Genomic DNA, 19,232 nt, shown 5'->3' with positions numbered 1-19,232 from the left:
CAAGAATCTCTTCTAATTGGATTGTCCATCTTATCTCTTTTACATCTCAATTAAATTTCTGCTCCTTAGGGTTATAACGACATCCGAGTTGAAGTCTCTCTTTACTCCTCTCCAACCCTACCTAGTAAATCTGCAGAGTTCACACAATCTGTTCTGGGTCACATATACTAAATTTCAGTAGTACTGGGGATCCAGCATCTACACTCTGTAATAGTCTTGTGTGTTACAAAATATCTAAGTTTAACCCTTTGCAGTCGTATTAAATTTGGACATGGGTGTCGTACTGGTCGGAATTTCCATTGAAAGAGCAGTGATACATAACATGCAAGATTATGAAGGATAAACAAGAGAAATTATGAACTGATACATGAATGAATAGAGTTAAGATTCGTACGGTTCCTTGCTGTGGTGGCTGAGAGCAGACATACGACTGGAACAGTAAAAAAGCTTTGGTGGCTGAAAGTAGACAAACGACCGCAAAGGGTTAAAGCACTTTACGACCTTATCCAAATGTTCCCTTTTATCCCTATCCTTTTAGGTCCCACATTCTAACACCCTGACTTGAGAATTATAATGCCTAAAAATATTTACATTAATAATTTATCCAAGAGATAGCTGAAATAAATGCACTCCGGAGTTGATAAACCTATTATTAACTTTAAACTTATTAGCAAAGCAGTTTGACTACAAAGATATTCAATGTGGAACTGAATTCAGATATTGGAAGCAAAACATTATATATACATTTTTCAGGATTTACCCAGTAAGGCTAAAAAAGAAGTATAAAAGATAATATATGCCTAAAATATAAGCCACAGTCTTTTCCCAAATTATCCCTCAAAAAAGGGGTAGTTTCCTTATATTCTAATCCTTACAAAGCCTTTATTATGATAGTCTCTCTCAATGATCTCTTATTTTTAACATAACAAGGCAAAAAATCTTTAAGACGAGAAAATGAACAATCACAATCACAGTGATGCTAGGCTTGATGGCAGATGGTAAGAAATGTGACCTGTGTAATATGAAAGAGAAAGATCATTCCTAGAGGAGCGTGGCCCAGAGAAGTCCTGGTCAGACTGAGGAAAGAGGGAAGAAGGGATAAAATGTTCTTCACTGACTAAGAACTGTTTGGGGGAACTGCCTGAAGTCAATACTAATTTGAGAGGCTTAGAGACTTCTAGCAAATTAAATCAATTTCAAAGGAGGCAAATTAATTCAACACATTTATGGAATTATTCCTAAAGGTATGACCTCATTAAGGCTGTACAGAAGCCTTTTTTGCAATTGCTTTAAAAAGCAAGTAAATCATTAAATTGTGATAATAAATGTAATTCTATAGAACAAGTAAGGAGGGAAAATGTCCCATTGTTTTGCAATCAGTTATAGCTTGGACAAATTATTATACGGATTCAAAAACAAAGCATCTCAGTTTAGACTAAAATAAATATCATGTGTTCTCTCTGTACTATCTTCATAGCTTCTCCATAAATTTAAAATTGTTTAAAAAATAAAATTCTTAAACAGATGACATTTGTGGTTACCAGAGGTGGGGGAGGGAAAACTGGAGGAAGGTGGTCAAAAGGTACAAACTTCCAACCAGTTAGAAGTACTAGAGATGTAATGTACACCATGATGATTATAGCTAACACTGCTGTATGACTTATAGGAAAGCTGTTAAGAGAGTAGATCCTGCCAGGCCGGGCATGGCTCAGCAGTTGAGCATCAACCTATGATCTAGGAGATCGCGGTTGAATTCCCAGCAAGGCACATGCCCAGGGTGCAGGCACAATCCCGGGTGGGGGGCGTGCAGGAGGCAGCTGATCAATGCCTCTCTCACCACTGATGTGTCTATCTCTTTCTCTCTCTCCCCCTCCCTCTCGCTTCCTCTCTCTGAAATCAATATACGTTTTTTTTTTTAAAAGAATAGATCCCAAGAATTCTCATCACAAGAATTTTTTTCTCCTTTTATCTATATGACATGACAAATGTTAACTAAACCTACTGTGGTAATCATTTCACAGTATATGTAAATTAAACCATCATGCTGTACAACTTAAACTTATACAGTGATGTATGTCAATGTTTTCTCAATAAAACTGGGAGGGAATAGTTTTTAAAACATATATAATGTGCTCTGGAAAACAATTAACTGATTCAAAAAGCATTTTTAACATGTTGTGGGAGTACTCACTGCCTCCCACAACCACATCCAAATTACAACTAAGTCCTAGCCAGTTCAGCTCAGTGGTTAGAGTGTCAGCCTGCGGACTGAGGGTCCCGGGTTCAATTCTGACTAAGGGCACGTACCTCGGTTGCAGGCTTGATCCCCAGCACCCGTCAGGTCCTATGCCACGGAGGCAACCAATCGATGAGTCTCTTTCACACAGATGTTTCTCTCCCTCTCTCTCTCCCACTCTCTCTGAAAAAAGCAATGGAAAAAATATCCTCCGGTGAGGATTAAAAAAAAAAAAAGATCACAACTAAAATACAGAACCACCGTCACTCAGAACCACCTGAAACCTACCTGAATGGAAGTCTTACGAGCAGGGAATTAAAGAAGCAGCCACACTGAGACAGGTAGGAGGGGCAAAGAGGGGCCACACCCACATGTGGCAGTTTAAAATCAGGAGGGAAATCTTGACTGTAGAGGTTTCCCTGAGGAGTAAGGGGTCCCTGCCCCACACCAGCCCACCAGCCCAGAGTTCCAGTTCTAGGACAGGAAGTCCCCATAACTTCTGGCTGTTAAAAGCAGCTGGATCATGGCTGAGTGAGATATAAGGCGGCTGAAGTCCCAGGCGTTCCTCTTAAAGGGCCCATACACGGACTTACTTGGACTCACTCCCTCTAAGCTCCAGCGCTGGGCCAGCAGCTTGAAAGGAACCTGGGACACACGGGGAGGAACTAACTTGTCTGGAATCAGGGCTAGAGCTGGAGGAGCGTGTCCTCCCAGACAGAAGTGCTGGCAGAGGCCAATGTTCATTTGCTGAGCCCTCCCCACCACAGAGTCAGCAAGCAGGGACCATAACTGAGTCTCCATCAGTCTGGCTCACACATTTTTCCCCACCCTGGTGATTCCGAGACCCTGCCCTCCAGTCTACTGGCAGGATAATCCAAGCCATTTCCAGTGGCTTTTCCCTACAACTGGCCTCTCTTGCCTCATGCTTTGGGCTTTCCTAAAATCTCTCAAACAAGCAGCAGCTGGCCTCAGTGTGACCCATACCTCTCAATAAGTGGCCCCAGGCCCAGCATTAGTGGCAGCAGGCCTTGGTTCACAGGTTGGCCCCTCCTGGGCACCACCAAGTCCAACACAAGAAGCAGCCATCTGCAGATCGCTCTAGTAGATAGTGCCAGGTGGCCCCGGGCAGGACACAGGCAGTGGCTGACTATGCACCTCCCAGGGGGTTCCAGAGCCAGTGTACTCAGTAGTCAGCAACAGAACATGGAGAATTGCAACTCTACCACCTCCACGATTGACACACTAAAGGGGGAGACTCAGTGAGGACCAAAGCCCCACTGACGCAAGTCCTGCTCCATTGGGTCAGCTCCCATACAGCAGCTCTTCTAGTGCAGTGGCAGCAATCCTTGCAACCGAACGCCCTGTAGGGCCAATCCCTCCCAGTGACACAAACATCAATCAAGGCTCAACTACAACAGGACAGTGGACACAGCTCACACAGGGGTACACCTAGAGTGCCCAGCTCAGGTGACTGGGGAGGCTGAGCCGCTGGGACCTACAGAAAACCTACTACACAAGGCCACTCTACCAAGTCTGGGAGACATGGCAGCTCTACCTAATACATAGAAACAAACACAGGAAAGCAGCCAAAATGCAGAAACAAAGAAACAGGGCCCAAATGAAAGAACAGTAGAAATCTCCAGAAAAAGAACTAAATAAAATGGAAGCAAGAAAACTATCAGATAGAGTTTAAAACAATGGTTATAAGAATGTTCAAGAAACTTACTGAGAACTTCAAGAAACTTAGTGAGAACATCACCATAAAAAAGGACCAGTCAGAAATTAAGGATACAATAACTGAAATAAAGAATAATTCACAGGTGGGTAAAAGGGGACACCTGTAATACTTTCAACAATAATGAAAGTAAATAAATAAAATAAATGAAAAGAATAATTTACAGGGGATTAACAGTAGAGGACACCAAGAATCAAACCAAGAATTTGGAATGTAAGGAAGCAAAAAACACCCAATCAGAAGAGCAAAAAGAAAAAAGAATCCAAAAATATGAAGGTACTGTAAGGAGCCTCTGGGACAACTTCAAGTATAGCGACATTCGCATCATGGGGATGCCGGAAGAAGCAAGAAATTGAAAACCTATCTGAAAAAATAACAGAAAACTTTCCTTACCTGGTGAAAGAAACATACATACAAGTCCAAGAAGCACAGAGAATCCCAAGCAAGATGAACCAAAAGAGGCCCATACCAAGGCACATCATAATTAAAATGCCAAAGGTTAAAGACAAAGAGAATCTTAAAAGCAGCAAGAGAAAAACAGTTACCTACAAGAGAGCACCCATAGGGTTGTCAGCTGATCTCTCAACAGAAACTTTGCAAGCCAGAAGGGAGTGGCAAGAAATATTCAAAATGATGAAAAACAAGGACCTACAACCAAGATTACTCTACCCAGCAAAGCTATCATTTAGAATTGAAGGTCAGATAAAGAGCTTCCAAGACAAGAAAAAGCTAAAGGAGTTTATCACCACCAAGCCAGTATTACATGAAATGTTAAGTGTCTTAAAAAGGAGGAGGAGGGGGGGGAAAAAAAACAAGATAAAAAATATGAACAATATAATGGCAATAAATACATATCAACAACTGAATCTAAAGATCAAAATAAACAAATAAGCCAAACAGAAATAGATTCATAGATACAAAGAACATTTTGGCAGTTGTCAGATTGAGGGGGTGGGAGGCTGCGAGTTGGGTGAAAAAGGTGAAGGGATTTAGAAGTACAAAACAGAGCTCAGTGGCCATTTCTACACAGGGGCCTCTCACACAAACTGCACTTCAGGAAGAAGCCTGCACTGTGTTTCTGCCATCTGAGCCAGCCGATATAAAGGAATAAGGCTTTCCCAATCCAATCAGAGCTGTGCATCTGACCAATCAGAGTGGTCCCATTCTAACCAATCAGAACAGTGCCTTTTGGACCAATCAAACTATGACGATTTGAAGTCCTTATCTGCGTAAGAGCATACCAATCAGGGACCAGGGCAGCAATTTCTCTTCACACAAGCCCTTAGTAAGTATCTTCTTTCTTAGGGTTCAGGACCTGAATATAAGACAGCCCTAATTATATAAGTCCCCCTAACTCCCCAATGAGATTCACATTTTATACAACTTTAATGTATGAATTTTAGAGATAGATGAGTCAATGTTTATGATTTTGATTTTTTTTTCAAATTTTATTTGATTTTAAAGAGGAAAGGGAAGAGAGGAATATTAATTTGTTGTTCCACTTATTTATGCATTCATTGGTTGATTCTTGTATGTGGCCTGACTGGGACTGAACCCTCACAACCTTGATGTATTGGGACCATGCTCTAACCAACCTAACTATCCAGCCAGGGCAAATATTTCATTTCTTTTTTAAAAATCATTAAAAAAACTTTTTTTTGAGAATAGAACACAAGATCTGCCATCAAAAACCTGGTACAGCCCTGGCTGGGTGACTCGGTTGGTTGGAGCATCGTCCCTTGCGTCAAGGGGATGCATGTTCAATTCCTGGGCAGAGCACATGCCTGGTTTGCAGGTTAGATCACTGGTTGGGGCAACTATGGGAGGCAACCAATGATGTTTCTCTCTCACATCTATGTTTCTCTCTCTTTCTCTCTCCCTCATTCCCTATCTCTAAAAAAAAAAAAAAAAATTTAAATCAATAAACAATTCTCTCCAATTCTCCCTCCCTCCCTCTCTCTCTCCCCCCTCCTTCCCTCTCTCCCTCTCTCTCTGCCTTCTCCTCTCTTTAAAGAATTAAAAATAAATTTTTTAAAAAATGGAAGCAAAACGGGAACACAGAAGTCAACACACTATACTCAAGTATATGTGGAAATGCAATCAAGTTGGGACAACTGAATAAATCATTTAGAAAAAAATAAGACAGCACAAAAGCCTAACGACCACAACCAACCTTTACTGCATATTTACCACAGGTTCACAACCCTTATGGTCAGATGCTTCTCGATTTGCGTTTTTTGGACTTTCCAAAGAATATGGAGCCTATATCATATACTCTTTAATATCTCAGCAAGGTCTGAAAGCATGTTTTTAAAAACATGCGACCTACAGCCTTCTTCATCTCAGAGGAAGATGTCACCCTCCTCCTGTCCGAAGTAAATCTGTGCTTTAATCCCATTCTTTCCTGTCACTCTGGACTTTTGCTCTAAAATATCCCTTCTTGCCAGTATTTCAACCTCTCCCCTTTCTACTAGCTCCTTGTCACCTGCTTACTTTTTTCTGTTAATATATCTTTATTGATTTCAGGGAGAGGAAGGGAAAGGGAGAGAGAGATAGAAACATCAATGATGAGAGAGAGTGTCACTGCTCAGCTGCCTCCTACACGCCCCCCACCGGGGCATGTGCCTTGACTGGGAATCGAACCCTGATCTCCTGGATGATAGGTTGATGCTCAACTGCTGAACTACACCGGCCGGGCACCTGCTTACATTTTTCTGAAAAAACAAGAAACACTTAAGAACAAACCACTCCCTCTCTGTTAACCTGCTATGAGGAGGCTGCATCCACAACAAAAATTCACCGAGTCTAAAATAGCAATACTATTAAGGTTAATTACCCTGATTTACTTTTCCAATCTTTGTTTTTATATGTAATAATTGGCATAGCTGATTTTTCATGGAGCATCTCACTATTAGATTATGTTTTTCCTTCTAAACTTTATTCCTTTCATGTTGTATACTATTAATCAAGATTTCACTATTAAAAAAGAGAAAAATCACTCCTCTATCTTTCCTCCTTTACCCAAAGCTTATTCAACAAGTAGTCTTTAAAGGGGGGGGGGGGGGGAGACTATACAGTCATCCCATTCGCTCATATGGCTGCACGTTCCCTTCTGTCTAAAAAGCACTGTGCTAAAGACTGCTCTAGCTGTGTGGTCTCTAACAACTTCCTAACTGCAAGAATCAAAGGCCAAGATTAGGGCTCATCTCACTTGAATTTTTTTGTAGACTGTGACTCTGCTGACCATTCCCTTTTTGAAATAAGACTTTATTCCCTCAGTTTCTGTGACTCAGCTCTCTCCTGGTTCTCCTGTCTCTCTGGCTCCTCCTTTGCCAACCCTGCCTATGGCTTTCTTCTCTCCACCTTCAGCAAGTTGCCACCAATAGCTATACCCACACAACACCCAGTTTACATTTTCTAACCAGGGCTCATCCAGGTGCTTTAGCTGCAAACACTGACTGATATCTCTAACTAGCAGTCAACAAACACCTCCAACGGCCTGACCAAAGATCATCAACTTTTCCCAAACCTGCTCTGCATTCCCTATCTTCAGGAGTGGCAACACACTCCTCAAATTTAGCTAATTCACAAACCTGGTATCTGTCCTAAACCCTTCCCACTATACTCCAAGAAATGGGAAACTAAATCCTGTGATTTCTACTCCCTCAATACCCATCAGTCTCGTGAAGCCTCCCACAAGAGTTCCTAAATGATCTGGCTTCTAAGCTCTCCACACAGTAGCTAGTAACCTTTTATAAAAATCTCAATCTGCGTCTAACAGCTCCCCAGACCCCTGTAGATTTCCTCTGTGCTCCAATTACTGCTCACCACAGCCTGCACCCCAGACTTACCTACCTACTTGACATTTAATGAACACAAGCATGCCATTTTACACCTCCATATGTTTATACTAACTGCAGTGCTGCTTCCACCTGGAAGGCCCTCCAAGATCTAATTTAACAGAACTTTGTGAATCTATTAAAAACTTCTGAATTGTATACTTTAAGTAGATGGATTGTATGATATGTAAATTATATATCAATAAAACTATCATAACTGTAAGAAAAGACTTACAACCCAATATTTGTTTTTAATGGGCACTGCACAAAAATAGGAAATTCAAATGACCAATACACGTATGAAAACATGTTCAACACCACCACTCCAGGAAATGCAAATTAAATCCACAATGAGGTATCAATACATATCCAGAGTAGTGAAAATTAAAAAGAATAAAATATCAAGTGTGACAAAGATGTGGAACAACTGGAACTGTCATACATTGCTGGTGGGGGTGTAAAAAAGTTCAATCAAAACTATTTCAAAATAAAGCTGGGGGGAAATTACCCCCTGCAATTAGTACAACACTAAGCATCCCCTATTCTATAACCTATCAATTCCACTACTAGGACCTATTTCCCAAGAGAAATGAGCGAAAATGACCACAAAAGGACATGAACAAGAATGTTTATAGCTGCTTTATTCATAATGACTAAAAACTAAAGAAAAAAATACTCAACAGAATAGATAAGGAAATTGTGATACATTCACTCAATGAAATACAAAGCAGTAACAAGGAACTAACGGTACTAAAGGTACCTGCAACAACATGGACAAATCTCACAGATATAATGTTGAGTGAAAGAAGTCAAACAGAAGCCTATATGATTTCATTAAGTTCAAGAACAGGAACCCAGCCAGGAGTGGCTTAGAGGTTGAGCATCAACCTATGATCTAGATCACGGTTCAGTTCCCGGTCAGGGCACATGCCTGGGTTGCAGGCTCCATCCCAGTGTGGGGCGTGCAGGAGGCAGCAGATCAATGGCTCTCTCATCATTGATGTTTCTCTCTCTCTCCCCCTCCCTCTCCCTTCCTCTCTCTCTGAAATCAATAAAGATATATTTTTTAAAAAAAGAAAATAAAAATGCTATCTAGAAAAAAAAACAGGCAAAACTAATCAATAATGATAGATATCAGCATATAGATTGAGGATTGGCTTAAGGTGTCTTATAGGGTACTGAAAGGGTCTGTATCCTTTTTTTAAAATTGATTTGAGAAAGAGGAAGGGAGAGGAAGAGAGAGATAGAAACATCAGTGATGAGAGAGAATCACTAATCGGCTGCCTCCTGCACACCCCCTACTGGGGATGGAGACTGCAACCAAGGCTTGTACCCCGACCAGGAATCAAACCATGATCTCCTCCTGGTTCATGGGTCGACACTCAACCACTGAACCAGGCCGGCCGGAATGTATCTTGACCTGGGTAGTGGTTATAAGGTTATTAATATATGTAAAAATCATCAAGCTGTACACTTAAGACTAGTGACTCCATATGTATATTTACCATACACATATATGTATGTATGTTATAACTCAATTTTTAAAAAACTAACAAAATATGCACATGTAGACTACTATTATCAGTACTGTATTATATACTTGAAAGTTGTTGGGAGTCGAGCTTAAATGTTATCACCACACACAAAAAATGCTAATTATGTGAGATGTTGGAGTTGGTAACTAACCTTATTGTAGTAATCATTCACAATATATACATGTACCAAATCATTATGTTGTACACCTTAAACTTACATGTTATATGGCAATAATATCTCAACAGAGCTGGAAAAAAATGCACAAAGAATAATATACCAAAAATATATATGTACATAAATATACACTATTTTTTAAATTTTTTAAAAACGAAAATATGCATAAGTGAAGGATAATACACCAGAATAATTGGTGGAGCTGATGTTTATTTCTTTAAACTGTTCAGTACTACCTGGATTTTCTACCATGACGTAACTTTTATCATTTTAAATAACAAAGAGCCCTGGCCAGGTAGCACAGTTGGTTATTGTCCCAATACACCAAGGTTGTGGATTTAATCCCTGGACAGGGTACATACAATAATCAACCAATGAATGCATAAATAAGTGGAACAACAAATCAATGTTTCTCTCTCTCTCTCTCAAATCAATAAATAAAAATAAAAGTAAATTTAAAAAGAGGGAGATCCAAGACAGCAGCAAAGTAGATGGAGCTGATACTCACCTCCTCCCAGGACAAATCTGAAATTAAGACTAAACTACAGAAAGATCAATAGAAGACTAGCTGAACAGAGGTCTTATAACCAAGGATTTACAGAAGGAACCACATCAAGATGGGCCAAGGAGTTAGTGTTACCCACTCAGAGCATAGGTCCTCAGATAGTACATTCTTGGTGTTCATGTCTCATGGCATCCTGGATAAAATCTGTAAGACTCAGAATAATGATGAAAAATAAGATGTGTAATCTTATCACACCATATTCCAGATTTTCAAAAATCGAAACTGCTGCCACCTTAAGGATAAACCCAAGGTCATCATCACCCAGGCCTGCAGAGATGCAAACAGTGGAGAGCTGTGGGTGACTCTACAATGGCCTCAGAAGAGGACCCCCGAAGGAGGAATGGTGTCCCCAAGACCCACGTGGAGAAGGATTTTGTTGCTTTCTGCTCCTCAACCCCACATAATGTTTCCTAGAGAAGTGAAAGTGGTTCTCTCTTCATCACACAACTCATACATTATGTTCAAAAATATTCTTGGTCTGCCCTGGCCACTGTGGCTCAGTTGGTTGGGCGCCATCCTGTGTACTGAAAGGTTGCCAGTTCAGTTCTGGGTCAGGGCACATGCCCAGGTTGCAGGCTCGATCCCCAGTGGGGTTGCAGGAGGCAGCCAATCAATGTTCAATGTTCCGCTCTCTCATCGCTATTTCTCTCTCCCTCTCTCCCTTTCTCTCTCTATAAAAATCAATTTAAAAAAAATTTTTTTTAATATATTGTTTGTCCAGCCGGGTGGCTCAGTTGGCTGAGCATCATCCTGTACGCCAAAAAGGTTGCAGGTTCAATTCCTAGTCAGGACACATACCTGGGTTGTGGGTTCAATCCCAGTTGGTTGGGGCACATAGGAGAGGTGACCAAGCCAATGTTTTTCTCCCTCTCTCTCCTCCCCTCCCCTCTCTCCCCTTCCTCTCTCTTTAAAGTCAATAAAAATATCCTCGGGTGAGGATTAAAATATATATATACACACACACACACATATGTGTGCGTGTGTATATATGTAATATAATAAAAATTTGTGATAGTTCAACAATCATTTGAAGAACCAGGTGTTAAAAGCCCAGATACCCTCACTTGAAAGATAAACTATGTCCAGACATGTTTACCTCTTTCCAGGTAATTAAAATTAGAAATCTCAGGAGTCCAGCCCGTGTATATATACTTCCTGAAGAAAATGTGCTAGTCCAACATGATTTTTAAAATCATTTTGTATTTCAATAAAAGAGAAAAATAATAATACTGTAAAGCTATTTCATTAAAATAAAAATACTAAAATCAAACAAGGTCTCTTCCTAAAGCCTTCCCTTTCCAATCAGAGCATCACTGTATACCTAAACCCTACAATACTCATCACATTGCCATGCAAGAGCCTGTTGGCCAGGAAATCTCTCCTACTTGCCAGTTAGTACAGAGCTTTGCTTACCTTAATCTTCCTAGCATCCAACACACTGCCTAGCACTAGTATCTGCAATACTTTATCGGCTCCATAGGTATTTGTTGTACTGAACTGCATTGCTGGTAAGCACAAATGTCTGTTGAATAAACAAATGTGTAACAAAATAAGAAGTCAAAATAAGTGATTACCTTCCATGGAAGGTATTCCAAAGTCACTGGGTTGTGAGCTTGAGTTTATACTACAGGGAAGAGTTTAGGCTTACCTAATAAAGATATAAACTTGTACCACAGCATTCCTAAATTGTTGCATCTGTGATTCACTGACCCAGTGCGACCAATCACATGCCTATAATTTCCTGCAGCAGTCAGAACCCATACTACAGGAAACAGATAAGCATTAACCTACAGGATCCATCTACCAAGAGAAAGTCAAGAGCCCAAAGGATACAGTGCAGAATCCCATCACCAACACCACACACAGATCACAGATATCGGGAAGAGAAAAACAAAGAGACAGAGAGGGACAGACACCAAGATACCAAAATACAAATGTAAGTCCTCCAGCAATCATACTCGTGGGTATTTGTCCCACAGAAATAGAAATATATTCACATAAAAACCTGTACACGAATGTTCAGCTTTATTTGTAAGAATCAAAAACTAGAAACTATTCAAACATTCTCAAACAAGTGAAATTATGGTACATTTATACCATGAAATTCTACTCAGCAATAAGGAATGAGCTACTGATACACCCAACAATAGGGATGAGTCTCAAGGGCATTATGCTGAGTGAAAAAAGTGGATCTCAAAAGGTCACATGCTATATAATTCCATTTATATAACATTCTCAAAGTGGTAAAGTTTTAGCGGAGAATAGATAGATGCCTGCCAGGGGTTAGGGTTGAGGGGAGGGTATGATTATTAAAGGGTAACAAGATGGAGATTCTGTGTGGTGATGAAACAGTTCTCCACCCTAATCATGGTAATGATTACATGAATCTACACAAGTGGTAACATCTGACAGAACTACACACACACACACACACAGAGTGCATGTAAAAACTGGTGAAATTTTACTTGAGGTCATAGTATTGTGCCAATGTCAATTTACTGGTTTTGACAACATTCTATGGTTATGCAAGATATCACCAAATGGGAAACTGGATGAAGGGTGCACAGGGAACTCTACTATTTTTGTAACTTCTTGTGAGTCACATTATTTCATACTTTTTTAAATTATTAAAAAATAAAGGAGTTAAAAAATAATTCATACCCAAAAAGTGAAAAGAACCCAAATGTCCATCAATGGATGAATGGATAAAATATGCTGTATCAACACAATGAAACCTGTGTCAATGAAGTACCAATACATGCTACGACATGGATGAACCTTGAAAACATTATGCTAAGTGAAAAAAATCAGATATAAGACCATGTATTGTTTGACTCCATTTATATGAAGTATTCAAAATAGGTAAGTTCACAGAGGCAGAAAATAAATCAGTGGTTGCTTGGGGACAGGGAAGAATGCAGTGACTTCTAAGTAAGCACAGGGTTTCTTTTTTGGGATTATGAAAATGCTCTGGAATTAGATAAAGGTGATGGTTGCAAAACTTTGTGAATATACCAAAAGCCGGTGCATTATAAACTTTAAAAGTTAAACTTTATGCTATGTGAATTATGTCTCAACAGAAAAGTTACAAATAGAGAGAAAAAAAATCAACAAATAAAAAATATCTTTTAAAAAGTATAGACTCAGGCCTTAGCCGGTTTGGCTCAGTGGTTACAGCATCAGCCCATGGACTGAAGGGTTCCAGGTTCAATTCCTGGCCAAGGGCACATGCCTTGGTTGCAGGCTCAATCCCCAGCTCCAGCTGGAGCATGTGTGGGAGGCAACCAATCGATGTGTCTCTCTCACACTGATGTTTCTCTCTCTCTCCCTCTTCCCCCCCCAACTTCCACTCTCTCTGAAAAGCAATGGAAAAAAATATCCTAGGTGAGGATTTTAAAAAATATTAAAAAAAGATTCAGGGTTGAATGATACTGTAGTCCTTCCCTGCTGCCCATTACTCATAATCAGCACAATTAATAATTGGCAAACTAACTCACCACAACAATCTCACTAGATTAAAATTTTTACTTGGCTCATCAGAGGCATCTTAATCTTATTGCTGACAACTACAAATTCCAGAATACTAAAAAATGTAACTGGCTTAATTCATAAAAGCTCACAGCATTAAACTAAACTAAAATGAAGAGCCAGCATGCACATACAAATAGACAATGACAAAAGTAGATCATATTACATCAAACCAGGCCCATGTAGTCACACAGTAAAGTTCAAGTTTGCCAGTCATTATTAATACAATTTAAAATTAGCCCTAGTACACCTTGTTCTCCTCTAGAGAATCAAAAAAGCAAAACACTGGTCATCAGAAAACCTGAATTCTGGTTCAACTAAGCTATTGTGTGACCTTAAGCTCTGTCAGAGCTGCCTGTAGAATAAGGAGTATAGCTCTGAGACTCCCAGTCTCCTTGAGTCCCTTCCACCACTTCTTCTCCCCAGCGCCACTCCTTGCACCCTAAGCCAGGTCACGATGGTTTCCCCCATACTAATTGGCCAGCTCCTATTTTCTACTTCTCCCCTGCCCACACCCTGCACAATCCATTCTCCCAGTGGTCAGGTGGCTCAGCTGGTTAGACATTGTCCTGTACACTGAAAGGTGGCCAGTTGGATTCCCAGTGAGGGCACATGCCCAGGAAGAAGGCTTGAACCTGGGTAGAGGGTGTGCAGGAGGCAACTGATCAGGTGTTTCTGTTTCTCTCTCCCTCTCCCTTCCTCTCTAAATACCAATTTAAAAAATCTTTAAATATACACACACACACACACACACGCACGCGCGCACACACACATCCACACACACACATTCCTTCGGGTGAGGATTTAAAAAAATAAAGGTCAGGCCCTACCCATTCTGACTCCTCCCCCCTCACCATCTTCTTCAGTAGCACCCCAGCCACCTGATCTTTGTGTTCCTCCAACATTCCTACCCCATTCCTCCCTAAGGCCTCTGCCACACTCCCATCTCCTCCTCCTCATTCTAGCTTTGGTTCAAATGTCACCTCCTCAGACAGCTGTGTGTGGACTCTAGTCCCAAGAGCTGTCTTGATTCAATTTAGCAGCTGGGATGTTACTTACTCATACTGTGTCCCCATTTTCTTATCTGTAAAATGATAACAATGTCTACCTCATAGGGTTATCACAAGGGACAAACATATGTAATCAGAACAGTGACTAGCAGCGTTCAAATGCCATCACTAGTATTACTTATGGCACCCCATCTTAATTTTCTCCCTCTGCCTTAGCACTATCTGAAATAGACAACTTTATCTGTCATCTTCTTTAGGGTTCTCCGTAAACCTCTATCGAATATGTTTCATGAGGAGCTTTGTTCATCTTATTGGAAGCTCTATCACCACCTCCTAAGAAAGGCATACAAATACTGTCGAAGACATGCATAAATAAATCATATCAAGCATTCCTTTAAAATAATGTCTTGCCCAGCTGGACGTGGCTCAGCGGTTGAGTGTTGACCTAGGATCCAGGCGATCGGGGTTCAATTCCTGGTCAGGGCACATGCCCCGGTTGCAGGCTTGATCCCCAGTAGGGGGCACGCAGGAGGCAGCCAATCAATGACTCTCTCATCATTGATGTTTCTATCTCTTTCTCTCCCTCTCCTTTCCTCTCTCTGAAATCAATAGATATATTTTTTAAAAATAAAATAATGTCTTCATTCAAAGAGTTAAGTTAAAAATGACACTGCTTTAATCCAGGGGTGGGGAATATCCCTACCAAGGCAACTGCAGGAGGGACCAGAAATTCAATAAATCTAGCTTTTTTCATAGCTAATTTTTTTCAAATATACCTTTATTGATTTCAGAGAGAAGAAGGGAGAGGGAGAGAGAGAGAAACATCAATGATGAGAGAGTCATTGATCGGCTGCCTCCTGCACGCCCCCGACTGGGGCTCCAGCCCACAACTCAGGTGTGTGCCCTGACCAGGAATCCAACCGTGATCTCCTGGATCCTAGGTTAATGCTCAACCTCTGAGCCACGCCCAGCTCAGCTCATAGCTAATTTCTAAATTGATAATTTTGTATGGCCCACGAATGATGTTACAGTATAAATATCCAAATGGCAGAAAAGAGGTTCCCCACCCCTGTAATCAAAGTTATGTAATTAGGCTGATCTACTCTTGCTAATTACCTTGCAGATCAACCAGTTCTTTTAGGCATTGGCTGGGAGGTTTTGCCGTCAAATCTTATCACATTATAAATACAATAGACAAGGGAAGAAACTGACTGATTAATCTGTGACAGTAAAAGTTGAATACTGTACCGGGCCAGTGTGGCTCAGTGCACCAAGAGGTGACCCATGCACCAAGAGGTTGCTGGTTTGATTACCAATCAGGGCACATGCCCTGGTTTCTGGCTCAATCCCCGGTGGGGGCCGTGCAGGAGGCAGCCGACTGATGTCTCCTTCTAATTGATGTTTCTGTCTCTCTTCCTGTCCCTTCCTTTCTCTCTAAATATCAATAAAAATACATTTTTTTAAAAGTCGAATATTGTGGATATATGCTAATTCTTTTTTTTTTTTTTTTTAACATGTCTTTATTGATTTCAGAGAGGAAGGGAGAGGGAGAGAGAGACAAAAACATCAATGACCAGAGAATCATTGATCGGCTGCCCCCTGCTGGGGATGAAGCCTGCAATCCAGTCATGTGCCCTGGCCAGGAATCGAACCACTATCTCCTGGATCATAGGTTGATGCTCAATGGCTGAGCCACAACAGCTGGGTGATACATGCAAATTCTCTGTTAACATACCACATAAATCCCAACTGAAGCATACCAAAAAAGGCTCTTGGCCATTAGGAGATATACCTGTAAGTATGGAAATATGAAATACACGCTGACTTAACAAACTGCTTTTTTACATGTATGCATATATATAAAACACACACATTATTTACATGTGCATGTATATGTATACGTACATATAAATATATATACACACACAAACACACACACACAAAGCTATCCCCCAAACCAGGGGCATGCTTTTTTCAATTCCTTTTCACGATTTTTAACATAATGGACTATGGGGAAGTAAAAGTTGTGATTAAAACCGAGTACTCAGGATTCTAAATATTACAGTTCTCCTTACTTATTGGCTAAACTTTCATCATCGTTCACCAAAGGAAATACCAAATTTGAAGTCCTGATTGACTTGAAAGCCAGCATTAGTTTTTAAAAAACATCTAAAACTAGCAAATATTCCATTCCATTTTTTTACCACTTTTTTTATGGAAGGCATTATGTCGATATCCACATTTGTGAAATGATGAACTTACTTAAAATTATATTCCATTTTGAATGAATAAAAATCCTGTCATGATATACCATGACTTAGGCAGTTTTCATAGATGCCACCACTGAGTATGAAATTCCCTAGGCAGAGACCAAGGTGAACAGGGCAGAAGAAAGCTTAAAAATGTTGCAGGATAGCCCCGCAAGAAATCCTTCATGATTTTATTTAAAGATGATCATGGACTATTATTCCCCATAGTACCAAAAATACCACAGAGCATTTCTTATTCAAAAGCAAGAGCAAAGCCACAAATCTAGGAGTAAGATGTTGAACACCGGCAGATTTTTTGAAATTAAGAAAAAAAGGAAAAAAAGAGAAGTGTCTGCGCTCTGCCGTCTCGGAACAGCTCTCCAGGAAAGGCTTCTGGGGCGCCGGCCGCTCGCGCTCGGGTCGCGGCCAGGCTGGAGGTGGCTGGCGGCTGGCACGTTTTAAATATCATCACCCTATTCATCAACTGCGGGCACCAGGAGAGGCCGGGAAGCCGCGCCGGGGACCGCCAGCGCACACGCCCCCGGTCCCGCGCAGCAGTCACGCTCAGCACGAGCAGAAAGTTTCGAATACAAACCCGGGCGCCCAAACGCACAGGTCTTGGCGCTCAACTCGCGCCAGGTACACGCCCGAAGGGAACCTGGAGACCACCGGCTCGGGTTTTCAGCAGAAAGGCCGAGAGGCAGGAGGCAGGGAGGACGAGGCGGCGACACGGACACGCGCGCACACACACTCCCTCTCGTCTCCCGCACCCTCGGCCCCTCTTCCTCTCGGGCCCCCGAGGCCAGGTGAGAGCCGCCAGGGAGCCTCGTCCCGCACAAGGCGCGGTGGAGACCCGCGCCAGCGCCCCTCCCAGAAAAGGCCCGCGACCCCAGGGCCAGCTCTGCGCGCCGGCCGCGGCGCGCACGCCCGCGCCTCCTCCCCGCCACCCGGACGGCCACGGCAGCTGGGGGCAGGGGGCTCCAGGGGCCCGGGGATGCTCGGCCGCCCGGCAGCGGGCGCGCGCGCCCCTCCCCCGTGAGCCGCCCCTCCCCCCGGGCCGCCCGCCCCGCGCGCAGGCGGCGAGCGCCAGCGTCCCTGGGGATCAGCCCGCCCTCCGGCCCTGGGGATCCCGGCAACTACCCCCGCGTGGTCGCGGCTGCCCCCGACCGGGCAAAGGCGGGGTCCAGGGTCGAGCGCAAGGCAGACTCACTTTTTCGGATGTTTCTCTCTTTTCGGCCTCCGCTTTCGGGCCTGAATGGCCAGCACTGGGGAGAGAGGAGACACACATTAACGGTCGGGCTGGCCGGCCTGCGGGGCCGCGTGGCCGGGAGGACGGAATCGCCGCGGGCCACTCACCTTTCCGGGAGCTCATCCCGACGTAGCGGAAGCGGGGCGGGGGTCTTTGCGACGGCGGCGACGGTGGCGACGCTGGAGCAGAGCCGGGCTGCAGCCTCCACTCGCTCCGCCAGCCGGGAGGAGGCAGGAACCGCGCCTGCGCCGCCGCCGCTCCCGCGGGGGGCCCAGCAAGACCCGCCCCCGGCCGGCCCCGCCCCCACCAGCCCGGTGGGGTCTGGACCCCTGCACCCGGCAACTACCGCGTGCCCCCACCCGCCTGCCCTCCCCACCCGTGCAGGAGGGACGCCGCCGCACCCCACCACCACCCCACGACTACCGCCGCTCGGGCCCTCGGCTCCCCGCCCTAGCCCGCGGCCCGGGCCTCCGCCTCTTGCAGCCGGGCTGCTGGCCCCAGCTTCCTGCCTCTCCCGGGCATTCGGCCCGCGCGACCCTCCCTCCAGCCACAGCCTCACCTCTACGCACCCCGGCCGGTGGCGCCGCCCCGCCTCTCCACGCGCCTCCCCTTGGCCGGCGCCGCGGCGGGTCTCACGCCGCTGCTCGCCGCGCGACCTCTTCTCCCTTTTTGTTCCTCTACATCCCTGCATCCCCGTGAGCGCAGCTTCTTCCTCTCTGACGGGTGTGGAAAGATCACTGGACGGTGAGCTGGGAAACCCTACGTCCTTCACTAGCTGTGTGACCTTGGAGAAGTCATCCCATATCTCATCATTACCTATCCCACATGATTGCTTGAGTTTAATAAAGGAAAAGTTGCAAGTAGAGTGAAAAGTAGAATGACGTTTTTCCACGTGAATTAAATAAATTCAATAAATACATGTATACAACCATCAACACCAACAAGTAGTTATTTTCTCCATCTTACAGTGAAGAAACTGAGTCCGAAAGAGGTTAAACAGTTTACCCAGCTATGATTCAAATTTAGGCCTAGCTGACTCCAAACTCTTTTCGCATATCATGCTTCCTAATAAAGATGTGAATCAAGTTGATAATGGGACAAAATGATAACT

The 19,232-nt window shown here is 43.1% G+C and overlaps 1 protein-coding gene across 4 annotated transcripts in view; it reads right to left on the bottom strand.

Moving 5' to 3' along the window:
• Positions 1 to 18,366, bottom strand: part of SRPK2 (SRSF protein kinase 2) — a 227,665-nt gene extending 209,299 nt beyond the window's left edge. For 2 of the 4 annotated variants that reach the window (XM_081146521.1, XM_081146524.1), the window contains exons 1-2: positions 18,229 to 18,366; positions 18,083 to 18,137 (exon numbers count right to left, since the gene is read on the bottom strand). Coding sequence is in view for 2 of the 4 variants with exons in the window: in XM_081146520.1 (XP_081002646.1) it covers positions 18,083 to 18,137; positions 18,229 to 18,244 (71 nt within the window). In the remaining 2 variants the exon portion in view is untranslated. The remainder of the gene's footprint in view (positions 1 to 18,082; positions 18,138 to 18,228) is intronic. The other 2 variants (XM_081146520.1, XM_081146523.1) reach the window with 1 other exon arrangement.
• Between the last annotated feature and the right edge of the window lie 866 nt (positions 18,367 to 19,232).

Source organism: Miniopterus schreibersii (genome assembly GCF_964146895.1).
Source record: "Miniopterus schreibersii genome assembly, chromosome: 9".
NCBI classification, from domain to species: domain Eukaryota; kingdom Metazoa; phylum Chordata; class Mammalia; order Chiroptera; family Miniopteridae; genus Miniopterus; species Miniopterus schreibersii.
Note: the sequence above shows the minus strand (reverse complement) of the source record. Positions and strands in the feature narration are given on the sequence as shown.